General features: G+C 42.9%; 2 protein-coding genes across 2 annotated transcripts in view; one reads left to right on the top strand and one right to left on the bottom strand.

Annotated features, from left to right (window-relative positions):
- Positions 1–5,663, top strand: part of ARG2 (arginase 2) — a 90,052-nt gene extending 84,389 nt beyond the window's left edge. The window contains exon 8 of the mRNA XM_068127935.2: positions 2,829–5,663. Coding sequence (XP_067984036.2) covers positions 2,829–3,040 — 212 coding nt within the window. The 3' untranslated portion in view covers positions 3,041–5,663. The remainder of the gene's footprint in view (positions 1–2,828) is intronic.
- Positions 5,664–8,653: 2,990 nt separating this feature from the next.
- The window catches only part of ZFYVE26 (zinc finger FYVE-type containing 26), a 332,760-nt gene continuing 323,657 nt past the window's right edge, over positions 8,654–17,756 (bottom strand). The window contains exons 42-44 of the mRNA XM_068127936.2: positions 9,595–9,786; positions 9,201–9,251; positions 8,654–9,109 (exon numbers count right to left, since the gene is read on the bottom strand). Of these exons, the coding sequence (XP_067984037.2) occupies positions 8,918–9,109; positions 9,201–9,251; positions 9,595–9,786 (435 nt within the window). The 3' untranslated portion in view covers positions 8,654–8,917. The remainder of the gene's footprint in view (positions 9,110–9,200; positions 9,252–9,594; positions 9,787–17,756) is intronic.

Here is a 17,756-nt window from a genome sequence, read left to right as displayed (position 1 = left end):
AATATTCATCCCATTGTCAGCTTCACTGCTGAGACAAAGTTCTCAGGCAAGAAGGAGGAGGTCCTGTCAAGAGATATCAATAAACAGAGACTGATCGGGATGATAAGTGATGAACTGAGAGAAAGGTATTGCACTGTGGTCAATGCACCTGGAGATGCTGACGTCGATATAGTAAAGGCTGCAGTGGAGGCATCTCCTCTCCACACCACTACACTGATTGGAGAAGATACTGATCTCCTTGTCTTACTCCTTTACTATGCGCAGGGAGACAGTAAGAGCCTTTATTTCAGATCGGACAAGTCCAAAGCTGATGGCAGTTTTAAAGTGTATGACATCAACCGTCTAAAACAAATCCTCAGACATGACATGTGTTCTCAGTTGATATTCATCCATGCCATGACTGGTTGTGACACGACCTCTCGGATTTTTGGTGTTGGCAAAAAGACTGCTTTCCAGAAGCTTGTAAAAGGAGACCCTGTCCTTCGGTCTTGTGCCAACACATTCACCATCCCAAACCAGACCACAGAGGTGATCGATGACCTTGGATGCCGAGTAATGGCTATCCTCTTTGGTGGCAAGTGCAAAGATTCCCTTGCAACAATGCGATATAACACCTTCAGCAAGAAGGTTGTCTCTGCTTCGTCTTTTGTAACACCCGAACGTCTGCCCCCAACTGAATCTGCTACCAAACTTCACTGTCGTAGAGCGTACTACCAGATCATGGTGTGGATGGGAAAAGAAGAGGGTATGGATGCCATGAAATGGGGGTGGAGCCTGCAGGATAATCAGTTTGTCCCACATGTCAAGAATGAACGCTGCTCCAGACAGTCTCTTGAAGGTCATTCATTGTAGCTGCTCTTGTAGACGATATGGACTACCATATACTACTGCCTGTGGACCGTGCCAACTTGAAGAATGTGACAATCCACATAACAAGTTTCTTCCAGAGGAGTCGGAGGATGACGATGAATAGCGACTAACTGTATAAGCCAACAAATGCCTAATGGGCTGGTAAACCTGGCTTACTGGATTACCTGATTACTTTGTGCTTATTTAAGTAATTTTGATGATTTCCTGGGTACCTTAAACCTAGGTATACACACTGAAAAAATCTCTCCAGGTTGACTACTATTCGACAGAGCCATTTTAGTGGATCAGGATGTCACCTTGGGATGCCATCTTGGACTTGTCATTAAATAATTAACTGATGGTAATTTTATTGATTCAATTGGATTCCTTGGGCCCTAAAACCCAGGGTTAGACACCAAAACCACCTTTCTAGGTTGAATAATAATTGAGATATGGCCATTTTAAACTCCTGGCGGCCATCTTGGACGCCATCTTGAAAATGACCCCTTTCCGGAAGTCAGATGTTACTAGATTTTTAGTATGTTATTTAGCATGCCCAATGGTACCAGAATCCATTGGAAAACCTTTTGTATCAATTTTTTGGGGGTTAGGTGAGTTTTTTTTCGTATATTGACCCTACTATCATAGGTCACATGGTTTGGCAACCATATTGGATTGAAGGAAAATCTTTCAAAACCTTTTTCTCTGAAACCACTTAAGCAATTATGTTTTAGTTTTCAAATTTTTATCCTCATGGGTACTTGATGATGTACTTGGTTTCGCATCAATTGGTTCAGCAGTTTAACAAAACGGGATTTTAAAAGGTTTTAGTTTTAATCTGATATAACTGCCAGACCACGTGACCTCTATGACATCATAAATTTAGAAACTGACAAAACTGGGTCGTTGATCACATGTGTAAAGCTTCACATTGATCGGATAAGGTTTGTTTTTCTATCCAGTGTGGCTGCCACACCACTTCACTGATGATGTAATCGTGATTGCACCATATGCCGTAAAGATAATGGAGCATGACTGTAAAGTTTTTCCATCGATCGGATAAGATAAGATATGGCAATATGTCTGCAAAATGACATCATCAATGAGGTTGAAATTATCAATAAATATTTCTCCATAGGTAGTCAGAACGTTGCGTCTCCATAGGTAATGTTGAAAGTTTTGTGTTGATCGCTCTTGAGCGGTTGTGGAGAAAACGAATTTAGAAGCGAATAAAGGTGAAAAAGTGAGGGGGGGGGGGGGGGGGGGGTGAGAGGAAGGGAAAAAAATCATCCAAAAACAATAGGGTACCCCATTGGGTACAATAAAAATTGGGTACAATAGGGTAAAAAAAATAGACGGAGAGTTTTGAGCCTAATGAACATGAACACAACTTTGTGAATTAGTTTGCTTTTTACTTCTATCCTGTGTACGTCCAAAGTTATTAAAGTTAAAAGTTGCATTTAAAGGACTTTGAAGGGAACCTATATGATCACTGAAGGAGAACGTCAGAGGTTATGCGAGCGTGGTCAGTGTGGAATCGATGAATCACCGTCACATTCCTCTGCCCAACCTTTCGGTAATTTTGCGGTAAAATTTCGGTAAAATTGTGTTTCGGATGCAGTTTCAACTTGTCTTGCCTCGTTTTGATTTTCCCTTTATTGCTGCAGCAGAGGTTCTGGGAAATGCGTGTGCACGCCATTTTGATTGCTGTGCTACGTTTTTGTCTCGACTCGCTTCCACGTATTTTGCTGCTGTTTTCCATCAACGTTATCCGGTCCTGGATGCATTTTATTCTAAAAATGGAAGCTCAAAGATATGGATGGACCTCTTGTGGATGAACATATTAGTTTTTTTTAAATTGCATGTTTCCAAAAGTTGTGTAATCATATAAGTAATGTTCGGTATGGGAAATGGTTTGTTACTTCACTGGAGAGTTGTGAACCGATGATGGGTACCTGTGATTTCTGCTCCTTTATTAGGAGCTCTCTCTGCCCTGGACCTGGTGGAGGTGAACCCCCGGTTGGGTTCAGGGCCCGGTGCGGCGGACGTCACACTGAACCTGGCCATGGACGTCATCCTATCGTGCCTTGGCAAAATGAGGGAGGGCATGCATACCAAAGGGTACAGACTACCAATGCCACCCACAGAGAAGCGAGAAGAGGGTGAGGTACAAGCCTCGAGGGAGGTTTGATAAGCGACGGTGTCACCAAAAGTGGCCCTTTGTCCCAGTCAAATGTTGATAATGATGATGCATAATGGACTTGTCAAGCAGACTGCTGGATATAGTCTAAGGGTTCGTACATCTTTCCTATCTACAATTCCAGGCCATTTCCAGGATGGCATCGGTAGGTTATTTTGTTTTACCCACCACCAGTTAAAATCAACAGAACCTCAACATGACTGATATGGAACACCACCAGGCCACAGCACGTCAAATTAAAATAACAACATGCACGCACAATCTAATGTTATTTATTGCACTCCTTCGTTTTACAAACAAAATCCATTTGAATGCTCCTTACCGAGTGATGTTACCTTCGACGTGTCCTTGGGCACGGCACGATGGCTTTAACAAGGGTTCTCGTGACTAGTACTTCCCCACTGACCTCGACACCTTCGGTCTTTGAGGTGAAAAAGACATTTTCATATATTTAGCCATTGTTAAACCCAGTACTTGTGGTAACTGTGACTGGTAACTGGGACGTACGTGGAGAAAATGAATTTTCAATTGAAACCACAGCGAGTTCATGAAAAAGGAAAGCTTGAATACTGTAAGTTATAAGATTCAATCAACCCCGGGTTTCGGGTCAGGTTGTGACTAGCAAACCTAATAAATGTTATCACCCCCTACATAAAGAAAAAATTAAACATACAAGACAACATCCGTTTTTGTACCCATTTGTTAACTTGCTGTAAATGCGAGAAATTCCACATCCTTTGGCAAAATGATTGGAGAATGTGCTGTAAAAATGCCAAGAACACAATGTTTCGAGATTGCAAGCAGCAAGTTGGCAGCAGAGAGCAAGTTGGCAGCAGAGAGCAAGTTGGCAGCCAGTAATCTGGCTTTGCTTGGAAAAGGTTATCCTTCATCTTTTTCAGTTCCTCGTTCTTCTGCTTTTCACTTTTTCTTGGTGCATTCAAATAGGCCCTGACTAGCCTGGTGTTGGGCTAGCGGCTAGGGAGGCTTGGGATCCTAGGATCCTGGGTTTGAATCCCGATCGATTGCTGAATTAACGCCAGGGGGGTTGACTCAGCCTGTCATCCTTCCGAGGTCGGCAAATTGAGTACCAGTTCACTGGTAATTCCCTGCTTGTCGTAAAAAGGCGACAAAAAGGGTTGGCGGCAGGAAGGGCATCCGGCCGTAAAACATTGCTTCAAAAAGGGGACCAACAAAAACAACAACCACCACGGTCCCCGAAAAAGGCCAACCCCCCGCTTGCGGGGAAAAATGGCCTCTAAAGGTGTTTTTTTTTTTTGGTGTCGCAGTTGATGTTGCGAGGTGGGTGGGTGAGAAGTGTCAGAGCCACAATCACATGAATCTTCATGGGTTAGCAATCTTTGAGTTTCTCTTCCCCGTGATGTGTCCAATAAGAATGACCTTGTTTGCGATTGCATTTATCCAGAAATGGCACTCACTATTTAAATAATTGATTGGAGACCAAGAGAGGGTAAGAAGTTCATCTCGACGGTTGTAACATTTGGAGGGAGGTGAAGTGCAACACAAAATCATCGACTGAGCTGTTTTTTTAATGCCAGATTTAAAAAATCAATAAATAAATAAAAAAAAAAAAAATAATGCAGCTCCTTTCCTCACCTGTGTTGCAAGTACAGCAACCTGCTTTGTTATGCTTTAAAAGGTGGTGTATAATCAGATATACTGTTTGATAGGATATGGTGATATATTACTGTTGTATGAATAAAATGGCAATGTTGGAAAAAAAAAAAAGTATTGAACATAGAAGTGTTTCCTGAATCTAATCGATATGAGAAACGGGATTGACTGAGACGCGCCATTATTATAAGTGAAGAAGAAGATGAAGGAAGAGTTTTTGTTTGAGGCCCATCTGTCCTCACCTTATTCCAATATATCATGCTGTTTCCAGATTGCTTGGCATCTGATTGATAAGATGGTGATCAGAATTGATGTCCAGCACACATACGGTGTGTAAATCCCCGAAAGGGCAATTGTTGATGGACTAACGCACGGACGCAACCTGAGACAGAACTCCTTTGATATCATAGATTATTTACATATTTTGTGACTTTTTTTTTGAAATCCATGATACCAATAAACCTAACTCCAGCCCTTGCACTCCGTCAACCAAGCCGATTGGTTAATAGGCTGGTGGCTTTGGATTTAGGATTTCTTTGGGGGAAAAGAAGCTTTAAACCATGAAAGCGATAACACAAAAGTGCGTACATCATTCATGGACCGGGGCAGTTTCAGTTCATGAAGTATCTCCAAAAGAAAATGACCTGGAAAGCCCAATCGGAATTGACTTTTTATATCAGGAAGCCAATGCTGATATGTCGAGGTTACGGCAATTGTCACTTGAACATGCGTTCCCATCACATGGAATCTGCAGCAACTGAAGCTTTTCGACTCGCCGCCATGTTGCTTGCAAGCAAATGTGTGTGACCTTTCGCTTTGATCTTTTAAAACTGGTCACGTATTGTTTGGTAAGAATGTTAATGCTGCTATAATAATCTTGTGAGCAAAACCTGCAATCTTTGCTTTCAAATTGAGATCGTTGCCTTTATTTGTTTTTCCATGAACAAGTGCAATGTTTACAAATAAAGGTTATTTCACCTGATGTATTGACTGTGGAGGTGAAGAGGATGATTGTGAAGGTGAAGAGGATGATTGTGGAGGTGAAGAGGATGATGATTGTGGAGGTGAAGAGGATGATTGTGGGGGTGAAGAGGATGATGATTGTGGGGGTGAAGAGGAGGATGATTGTGGGGGTGAAGAGGATGATTGATTGTGGAGGTGAAGAGGATGATTGTGGGGGTGAAGAGGATGATTGTGGAGGTGAAGAGGATGATGATTGTGGGGGTGAAGAGGAGGATGATTGTGGGGGTGAAGAGGATGATTGTGGAGGTGAAGAGGATGATTGTGGGGGTGAAGAGGATGATGATTGTGGGGGTGAAGAGGATGATTGTGGAGGTGAAGAGGATGATGATTGTGGAGGTGAAGAGGATGATGATTGTGGAGGTGAAGAGGATGATGATTGTGGGGGTGAAGAGGATGATTGTGGGGGTGAAGAGGATGATCGATTGTGGGGGTGAAGAGGATGATTGATTGTGGGGGTGAAGATGATTGATTGTGGGGGTGAAGAAGATGATTGATTGTGGGGGTGAAGAAGATGATTGATTGTGGAGGTGAAGAGGATGATTGATTGTGGAGGTGAAGTGGATGACTGTGGGGGTGAAGGGGATGATGGGGATGATTGTGGAGGTGAAGAGGATGATGGTGGAGGTGAAGAGGATGACTGTGGGGGTGAAGGGGTCGAAACAAGCATGTTTCGAAACAAGAAACCTCCATGTCGTTCCCAAGCAGCACACATGTTAGTCCTCCGTTTCATTCCCAAGCAACACACACGTTAGTCCTCCATGTCGTTCCCAATCAGTACACATGTCCTCTGTCGTTCCCAAGCAGCATCACATGTTAGTCCTCCATGTCATTCCCATCACACATGTTAGTCCTCCATGTCATTCCCAAGCAGCACACATGTTAGTCCTCCATGTCATTCCCAAGCAACACACATGTTAGTCCTCCATGTCGTTCCCAAGCAGCACACATGTTAGTCCTCCATGTCGTACCCAACAAACACACACGTTTGTCCTCCATGTCGTTCCCAAACAGCATCACACGTTAGTCCTCCATGTCGTTCCCAAGCAACACACATGTTCGTGTTCCATGTCGTTCCCAAGCAACATACATGTTAGTCCTCCATGTCGTTCCTAAGCAGCACACATGTTAGTCCTCCATTTCATTCCCAAGCAACACACATGTTAGTCCTCCACGTCGTTCCCAAGAAGCACACATGTTAGTCCATGTCGTTCTCAAGCAGCACACACGTTAGTCCTCCGTTTCAATTCCCAAGCAACACACACGTTAGTCCTCCATGTCATTCCCAAGCAACACACATGTTAGTCCATGTCATTCACAAGCAACACACGTAAGTCCTCCATGTCGTTCCCAAGCACCATCACATGTTAGTCCTCCATTTCATTCCCAAGCAACACAGGTTAGTCCTCCATGTCGTTCCCAAGCAGCACCACACGTTAGTCCTCCATGTCGTTCCCAAGCAACACACATGTTAGTCCTCTATGTCGTTCCCAAGCAACACACATGTTAGTGTTCCATGTCGTTGCCAAGCAGCATCACATGTTGGTCCTCCATGTCGTTCCCAAGCAACACACATGTTAGTCCTCCATGACGTTCCCAAGCAACACAGGTTAGTCCTCCATGTCGTTCCCGAGCAACACACATGTTAGTGTTCCATGTCGTTCCCAAGCAGCATCACATGTTAGTCTTCCATGTCATTCCCAAGCAGCATTACACGTTAGTCCTCTGTCATTCCCAAGCAACACACATGTTAGTCCTCCATGACGTTCCCAAGCAGCATCACACGTTAGTCCTCCATTTCATTCCCAAGCAACACACATGTTAGTCCTCCATGTCGTTCCCAAGCAGCATCACACGTTAGTCCTCCATGTCATTCCCAAGCAGCACACATGTTAGTCCTCCATTTCATTCCCAAGCAACACAGGTTAGTCCTCCATGTCGTTCCCAAGCAGCACCACACGTTAGTCATCCATGTCATTCCCAAGCAACAATCATGTTAGTGTTCCATGTCATTCCCAAGCAACACATGTCAGTCCTCCATGTCATTCCCATCACACATATTAGTCCTCCATGTCATTCCCAAGCAACACGTTAGTCCTCCATGTCATTCACAAGCAAAATAGATGTTAGTCCTCCATGTCGTTCCCAACCAACACACGTTTGTCCTCCATGTCGTTCCCAAGTAACACACGTTAGTCCTCCATGTCGTTCCCAACCAACACACACATTTGTCCTCCATGTCATTCCCATCACACATGTTAGTCCTCCATGTCATTCCCAAGCAACACACATGTTAGTCCTCCATGCCATTCCCAAGCAACACATGTTAGTCCTCCATGTCATTCACAAGCAACACACATGTTAGTCCTCCATGTCATTCACAAGCAACACACATGTTAGTCCTCCATATCATTCGCAAGCAACACACATGTTAGTCCTCCATGTCCTTCCGAAGCAGCACACATGTTAGTCCTCCATGTCATTCACAAGCAACACACATGTTAGTCCTCCATGTCGTTCCCAAGCAACACACGTTAGTCCTCCATGTTATTCCCAAGCAACACACGTTAGTCCTCCATGTCATTCCCAAGCAACACACATGTTAGTCCTCCATGTCATTCCCAAGCAACACACATGTTAGTCCGCCATGTCATTCACAAGCAACACATGTTAGTCCTCCATGTCGTTCCCAAGCACCACCACACGTTAGTCCTCCATGTCATTCCCAAGCAGCATCACATGTTGGTCCTCCATGTCGTTCCCAAGCAACACATGTTAGTCCTTCATGTCGTTCCCAAGCAACACACGTTAGTCCTCCATGTCGTTCCCAAGCAGCATCACACATTCATTTTTTCATCGTTGCTTGGTTCTGATGTCATTGGATGCCCAACTTGAACAAACAAAAAAATGTCTCCCCTGGAAAAGTTAAGTTAAAAATCAGAATTCTTGAAATATTCTCAGATTGAAAAATTTATTGTTTTTAAAGAAATTTTAAAATGTAAACGTTTAACCAGCTGGTGATTTGTAAAGTTTTAATGTCCCACTATGGTTAAACTCAAAGCTTAGAGCAGTTTGTTGGTTGAACAAAACTAAAGCGTAAATGGACACAAAATGTCACACAGCACCCAAAAACAAATAAAGGGGGTAGTGAGAGTCGGACATAAACGGAGCAATGAAAGGATGCAGGTGAAAAGGTAAAAGGTGACTTGGGCATGCCTAAGACTGGTAGTCTTGATCATGTCTGTGCCCGACCAGCCAGCGCTTGCACATCGAGGTCATATTTTGCTGTCCCAAGCGTTGGGCCTGCGCCATGATGCTTTCCACAAAGGGCACCGATTCCGATAGTCGCAGCTTCACAGCGACCAGGTATGCAGAGCGCAGGCGGCCACTCACCATGTAGGCCTTTACCTGCCACGAGGTCAAAGTGATTTACACCATCAATGCAAAGTACAGACATCTGGAAAGGTCCAAGATGATGATTTAGGGGGGAAGAGGGTACCTTGTCATTGTCGTTTTTCATTTTGGCAATCAGACTATCCAATTCCTTTACCTGGAACATAAACAAAACCATAGCATTTGTTACAACAGGAACGGTAATCGGTTAAAAGTGTCACCTTCAAACAGTTTCATTACGACCAATCATCTTCGACTTTTTAATCCGATGAACAACCCCTACCGCTACTCCTCAATCGGCCACCACCATCGTGTCCGTGATCGTCATGCGTGTAACGCACACCTGACCTGTCTTCCTGTGTTGAGGCCTTGCCCGAAGGTGCCGCGTAATAAGGTGAGGTAAGGTGCAGGTACTTAATAAAAGTCGTGAAGTGTCGAAGTCTCGTCTTTACTTTTGGTCACACGACAAAAAAAAGTTCACGACTCGATTTCATGGGCACCTCGAGCGTGGCAGGAGAAGCGACGACCGCCGTTCGTACCGCACTCAGCACGACGGTGTCCAGGTCACCTGGCCCGGCCATTCCAGACTCGGCCACACAGCGCAACAATCGCTGCAGCTCACTTCCTTGGGCGCGTTCCACCAGTCGACGGGCAACTCGCACATACACCGCCATCGCAGGGAGCTCAAACTCCTGCAAAAAAGAGATGCAAGGAGGACTCTCACTTCCTCCGTCTTCCCTGGAATTACGGCACAGCTGTTACCTGACTAACTTCAAGCCTCTTGCACAAGAAACCGATGATAACTCATCTACAAGAAGGCCTTTGGAGAAGCTTTTGGGTTTGAGGTCATCCCTCTCTGCTCCCCACAAAGCCTGACAGCAGTCCTACTGAGACTGTTATTCCTCGTCACGTTATTCCACATCATTTCTACTCCTCCCAGCTGATTAGCTTTTTGCAGCGAGGAAATAATTGTTCCTTCTGCAGCTTTACCAGTTGTTTTAACCTCTTTCACTTAACTTGCTTTTGTTCTGTCTCTCTTGTTTTGTGTAACTAATTTCAACATTTTCCCTTGAGGATGTTTATTATGGGAGGAAACAAAGTTAAGCTAAATGCACTTAAAACTGGGAAATGCAATAAGTTTGACGAGAGAAATAAATCGGATGAAAATTGTGGATTTTAGAAATCTGGCCTATGCTGATCTTTTGACCTTTAGACCTCAAAAATAATTGGTGGGTGAATTCAGTGACCAGATATGCAAATCGTCATGAAATTTCAAGTCAATTGGATGAAAATAGAGGATTTAAGAAATTTCACCTAAGTTGTTGGCCTTTGGCCTATCTTGACCTTTTTGCCTAAGTTGACCTTTTTGCATGAGTTGACCTGACAAAAATTGGCAGGCACCGATATCATCATGAGTATGTTTTGTTCCCCATTGGGAGTACTTGACAATGAGCCATGTTTCAATTTTTTCCATGGAGTGGTTTTGAAGATGGAGAGGTGCAAGGTTTTTGGGTTTTCCAAGATGGCACCTGTACCACATGACCAATGACATCATAATTATCATTTAAAAATTCTACAGGACGAGGTGCTAAGATGGTAAAAATGTATTGTCAATCAGACAAACGGTTGCAGAGAAAAGCATACTCACGTTCTGTGCAGAAAAACAGACAGACAAACAAATAAACAAGAAATATGTCATGCATAGCACGATACTTGCAAAATCCCTAAAACCAGCTGTTGGCCCATGTTGACCTCAAAAATAATTTGTGGTTGAATTCAGTGACCTAGAATGCAAATCCTCTTCAAATCTCAAGTCAATCGGATGAAAATTGAGGATTTTATCAATTTGGCCTATGTTGACCTTTTGGCCTATGCTGACCTAAAATACAATAGGTGACCAGATAACCAGATATTCAGTAACCAGATATGCAAATCCTCTTCAAATCTCAAGTCAATCGATCGGATCAATCGGATGAAAATTGAGGATTTTAGAAATTTGGCCTATGTTGACCTTTTGGCCTATGTTGACCTAAAATATAATAGGTGGTTGAATTCAGTGACCAGATATGCAAATCCTCTTCAAATCTCAAGTCAATCGGATGAAAATTGAGGATTTTAGAAATTTGGCCTATGTTGACCTAAAATATACTTGGTGGTTGAATTCAGTGACCTAGAATGCAAATCCTCTTCAAATCTCAAATCAATCGGATGAAAATTGAGGATTTTAGAAATTTGGCCTATGTTGACCTATAATATACTTGGTGGTTGAATTCAGTGACCTAGAATGCAAATCCTCTTCAAATCTCAAATCAATCGGATGAAAATTGAGGATTTTAGAAATTTGGCCTTTGTTAACGTTTTGTCCTATGTTGACCTAAAATACAATAGGTGACCAGATAACCAGATATTCAGTAACCAGATATGCAAATCCTCTTCAAATCTCAAGTCAATCGATCGGATCAATCGGATGAAAATTGAGGATTTTAGAAATTTGGCCTATGTTGACCTTTTGGCCTATGTTGACCTAAAATATAATAGGTGGTTGAATTCAGTGACCAGATATGCAAATCCTCTTCAAATCTCAAATCAATCGATCGGATCAATCGGATGAAAATTGAGGATTTTGGAAATTTGGCCTATGTTGACCTTTTGGCCTATGTTGACCTAAAATATAATAGGTGGTTGAATTCAGTGACCATATATGCAAATCCTCTTCAAATCTCAAGTCAATCGGATGAAAATTGAGGATTTTAGAAATTTGACAAAGTTGGTGACCTTTGGCCTATCTTGACCTATTGATCTTTTGACCCCATAAACAATAGGCTTCTTCCTTATGACCAACTCGACCATTTGGTGAAGTTTCGTGAAGATCGGTTGAAAATTGTGAGCTGGAGGCGACTGACATACAGACAGACAGACAGACAGACAGGATTACAGACATACAGAATGAGAAATCACTCATAGAGCGACACTTGGCAAAACAGAACAAAGTAGCTTGGCACTCAGGAGAGCATGATTATGACCTCAAAAATAATTAGTGGTTGAATTCAGTGCCATGATATGAAAATCATCTTGAAATTTTAATTTAATCGGGTGAAAATTGACAATTTTAGAAATTGGGCCTATGTTGACCTTTTGGCCTATGTTGACCTCGTTCATACTTGGCACACAATAAGACAAGTGAATAAAAATTTTATGCTAAATTAAAAAGGCAATGTAGGGATGATAAACTACAGTCTAAAAAAGGTTCTAAACAAGATCGGGATGATGTTGGTTTAGACTCTGAAGGGTTAAAAGGTACATTTGGATAGTACTTAATTTATTGACGTCAAAAAGTATGACACACACACACACACACACACACACACACACACACACACACACACACACACACACACACACACACACACACACACACACACACACACACACACACACACACACACACACACACACACACACACACACACACACACATAATTAGATCTATTTATAAAGAAATATTACAGGACATAAAAAATACAGCAAATTAATTTACCATTGCTTGTTTCGTAAGGAACCATGACAAGAGGTGGTCGAGCATTGCCTTTGTAAGAGTTACACTTTCTCCATCCTGAGAAATGATTTTCGGTCAGAATGCAGGTGATAACTCACCTACTTTTTTCCTGCTTATAATTCCTCCAACAATTTCGGAGAAGAAAGCAAATACCTATTTTAGGGGGTCAACCCTGGATCCACTTAAAGCCCCGGTAGACCCCTTAAACACAGATTTTGTTTAAATGCTGTGAACAAACTTTAGTCACAACATAGGAAGCATCATTTGTGCCAAGGTTGGTCCCAATCCCATCAACGGTTTCGGAGAAGAAGTTGCGAGTGTTTACGGACTGATGACGCGCCATCGCATCAGCTCCCTGGAACTTCGTTCCAGGTGAGCGAAAAATGTAATGAAAGAGTATTAACTTGGAAAATTATTACAACTGTTTAGTTTAAAGAAAGAAGAGTATGGAAAAATGAATACGATAAAAAGTTATAATCATCATCTGTACTCTGAACAATTAAATGAAAAGGCGTTGCGAGCTGTTGCCGATAAAAGACACATCTATCTATAATTCCAGTAATCTCTGTACGTTTGTACGTTTGGACGTTTGTACGTCTGTACGTCTGTACGTTTGTCTGTGACCGCTGTTTCTCGACAACTACCGGTCCGATATACTTGAAACTTGCCAGGTATATTGCTGGGGACCCGAGGATGTGCCTTTTCAAGGTTTGAAATTAATCGGACAAGTACTTACCGAGCTATGGCGATTTAGCCGTTCGCCGTTCGCTTTGCCGTTGCGAATGGACCAAACCATTCATGTAAATAGAGGGGGGGGGGGGGGTTCTGTGGTCGTTCGCTTTGGCTTTGCGAATGGACCAAACCATTCATGTAAATAGAGGGGGGGGGGGTTCTGTGGTCGTTCGCTTTGGCTTTGCGAATGGACCAAACCATTCATGTAAATAGAGGGGGGGGGGTTCTGTGGTCGTTGCGAATGGACCAAACCATTGTTTTTTTTTTTGCAGTTTTTTTTTTTTTTGCAGTTTTTTTTTTTTTGCAAGGAACGGGCACCCACGTACGGGCACGTCCTAGCTTATATATAGTACGGGCATGCCCTAGTATTACAAAATGGAATTGATTCCCTCCCTTATGGACATAAATGTGAAGAAACAAAAGATTATTATATGAAGGTTAATAGATACAAGTGTTAAGATATTTAAGAGTGAAAATATATAAGAACTAGCCGAAACCCGTGGAACATCCACGGAAGGGAGGATGTGGTGTATGGATAGAGTGTACCATTATGGATGGCATAGGGGAGCGCTCATGGGATCTTCTTCTTCCGTTAAGCTCCAATTTTTTCTCTTTAAGTTAAGTCCAATCAGTCCTCTCTGCTCGAAGTGCTCAGGCCATGCCTTCCCGCTCTCATAATTTTATTTCCGTTCGGTGTAGAAAGAGATTGACATATCGTTCGTCTGTTTTCAGCTCGTTATCTTTAAGTTTCCTTACGTCTCGCCACCTGCTACACCTCTCTGAGTTACGAGGATTTATGCAACGCACCCCGAGTATCGCAACGTCACTCCATTTAACTTTATTAAAATGACGATAAAGACGTTTCTGTAGCGGCTACCGCTGGGTTTTCACAATCGCCTTGTACCTATCAAGGACGCGGAGCGATCACCATGCCGGGCTCGTCCAGGACGCCCGGGCAGGCCCGCGCTCAACTTGCCAGGCCTCGGTCGGGACGCCCGGGCATGCCCGGGCATGCCCGGGCAGGCTCGCCCTCAACTTGCCAGGCCGCAGCCAGGACGCTGGGCCACGCCCCCTCTCGCCTTTCCTGGGCAAACGCTCCGGGATAATATGTATATATATTGCTGCCCGATAAACGGGCTTTTCAGAGTGCCTGAGTGTTTGGTTTGATTAAAGCAACTCGGATGAATTCCAGCTTTTTGTCGCGTCCATTCTTCCGATCGACGTGGGAGCCCCAGCTCCTTCATTTCCTTATATATCCTAATTTAAAATGTTCAAGGGAATAAAAAGACCATTTGGTTCACACCACTCGACTGTCCAATCAGCGGACGGCTCGCTTCGCCTTCGCCCAGCAGACGCCAATACGATGGCGTCGTAAGATGGCGTCGTATCGGCAGTTAATCGGATGCTTTTGGGCCCCAACGTCGGCGAATTCAGATTTTTCGAGTATGTCTGTACGTGATAAACAAAGAGCGCGGTTCGTAGATCGTAAATCCATTAGTGCCGTGGGCATCGGGTCACTGGGTGCGGCGTAAAAGGGATAACAAAGTCGAGTCCTTACGGTATTATTATATAGATGCAGATATTTAAGATACAAGTGTGAAGAAAACAAAACCAAAAGTCTAACAGCAGCGTAGCTGGCCTTGTTTGATACTTTCGTTGAAGAGAATACTATGGCCTGGGTGAACATACCAGTTAGGAAATAATATAAGTATTAAATTATTTTGAAGTACTCTAAATCTCTAAGCTGTCTGTCACCATGGGAACGAAGAGATTGCATTGAGACACTGGTTTATTCTACATGTTTGAGTCAACAATGAACCAACCATACACCGCTTCAATCCAGCAACTCTGCAGTCATGACAAAGGGATTGCAGTGTTACGATTATATTTTCCATATTATTATTATTAATGTTATTATTGTTATTATTACAAAACTGATACTACTGTATTTTAAAAACCTGGGATAATTTGTCCAAAGTGGCCTGAAGTTGAGGCATGAAGGCATGAAGCCTAGGGCCTATACATACTGTGTCGTTGTAAGACCCATAACGCCGATGCGTTTGATATTTGATGGTCATTTTAACAATCGGTTTGTTTGTGTTTCACACTGAATGAAAAACGTCAAGGCAGAGCATGCAGATTGTGATATATGACAGGTTCCACAATATGTTCGGCCTGAACGGCATAGAAATCAAAATGGCGGAGTGTGGAGTCAGCCATTGTATGCCGTAATGACATCACGGATGTAATCACATCACATCACCCCTGTCATGTGACCAGATCGTCAGCTGTGATTGGTGTACGTTTGTGAGGGACATACATACGGACAGACAAACACCCTTCTAGACGGCTTTGCCGTATGGGCCACGCCGTAAAAAGGATAATTATATAAGTGTTAAGATACACACAGTACCTTCAGGAAGTATTCACACCCCTTGACTATTTTCACATTTTGTTGTGTCACACTCTGATATTAAAATGGATTAAATTGAGATTTTCTTTGTCACTGATCGACACATAATACCCCGTAATGACAAAGTGGAATTTGGTTTTTTGAAAATTTTTGGTCCACTCAGTTCAATGCAAATTCAGTTCCAACTCATATTTAAGAAAATCTTGAGCCAGAAATGAAATAGTTTTAATCTATTAATGGTTTAATATGAAAGGTACTTGGAGGTTGTCTAATGTTAAGGAAACGGGTCATCAATCAAATGTGGACGAAGGTAGCAGAATTTTAAACTTCTGGATTCCAAGCTTCTGGGAAGTAGCTCATTTCAGGAGGAATATTAACATGATGCTATCAGATTGTCAAGAAAATCCCAGCTGCCTCTATAATAACGTTCAAGGAGAGGGTAATCTGCCTGCCCTGACTCATCAAATCAACATGCAGTAAGAATCCACGTTTTGGTTGACTCGTAATATCCATCCTAAGGACAACTTGGGATGAGAAATATAAAGCAACTTGTGGCAAAGCATCACCAACCAAAATCTCCTGAACTGAATTAGAGATGAAAATAATCGAGACATCATTCTAGTTTACAATGAGTGGACTGACAAGATGGCCCAGAGGTATGCACACTCGTTCCAAGCAGTCTAGCCGGGGTTCAACTCCCAACGCAGCTATAAACGGTCATCCCAGTGTTTCATCAATGTGTGTGCCGTCCCCACGGATGGACGTTAAGCGGGCGTCCTGGCAGGTGACATTAGTTGGTCATATAATATACTAGCAGGAGTACTCGACGTTGCCGGGTGAGGGTGGGAGGCTGGAGAGGGAGGGTTGAGGAAGGGAGTGGGGTAAGTGGAAGGGGGTGGGGTGGGGAAGGGAGTGGGAGGGAAAATATATACTACATAATTATACATATTTTTAGGGGTTGGGGGGCTTTGACAGGCTCCTCCGTTTTGGGGGAGGGGTAAACGGAAGGGGGAAAAATTTACCCGTGCAAAGAGTGCTTTAACCTCAGTGTTGCCCAGGTAAAAAAGGAAATTGTAATACGGTACCCTCTGCTACCATCACCAGGTGACGCTACACCGTACATGTTTACATAGAGAATTTACGCTCCTCTCCAGGTCCCCCACACACCTGAATGAGGCCGTGGCCACATAGCCTATGTTACGCCCCAGCCAAAGTTGTATTTGTACCTCGAGTAAAGTATAAAAGCATTTATAGCTGGAGTACCTGGCATTGCTCAAGCGAAAAAGAAACATTAACATATTTGAAATGAGGGCAAATATAATGGAAAAGAAATTACATCCAAATCAGAATCAATCACAAATGTCAAGTCATCATTTTACCTTTTCGTTGATTACATGCTGGTGAATGTGCCATTCATCACGTTTCTGAGTTAAGTTTGATGACTTTCAGGAAGAAGAAGAAGCCTTACTACCAATTGCGTACGCTTCTGGAATTGTTTGATTTTTTGTGTTTAAATGTTTGTGTTTTGTATTTATTTACGTGAATGTGTACTTGTATATAATTATAAGTGTCGTTAATCAAAAAGGCTTCGGCACTCCAAGAGAGATTTATTAAAAATCCAAAAAAAACGAACTTTTTATTTTTAGTTTTTGCCTAAAATACTCCCAGACACTCACTGATTGACTGAAAAACTGAAACTGATTGACTGACTCACTCTGAAAGTTTGACCAAGAATCCGTTCAGCCATCTCTGAGAAAAATGGCGACACACACAGACAGACAGACCAACGGCTCTCTTATATAGTAGAGTAGATAAACAACAATATAATAACAACCAACACACAATATAACATTGCCCTGTCCCCCAAATGTTCCTTCAGGACGTGCAAGATCTGCCAGCAACCCTCTTCTGGTGAAACTGCCAAAATCAAGACTCTCTGCTCACCTTCACTCTTTCATTCC

Source organism: Myxine glutinosa, chromosome 9, assembly GCF_964187855.1.
Source record: "Myxine glutinosa chromosome 9, kmMyxGlut1.1, whole genome shotgun sequence".
Classification (NCBI taxonomy): Eukaryota; Metazoa; Chordata; class Myxini; order Myxiniformes; family Myxinidae; genus Myxine; species Myxine glutinosa.
The sequence above is the reverse complement of the archived record's forward strand: the minus strand, read 5'-3'. Positions and strand labels throughout refer to the sequence as shown.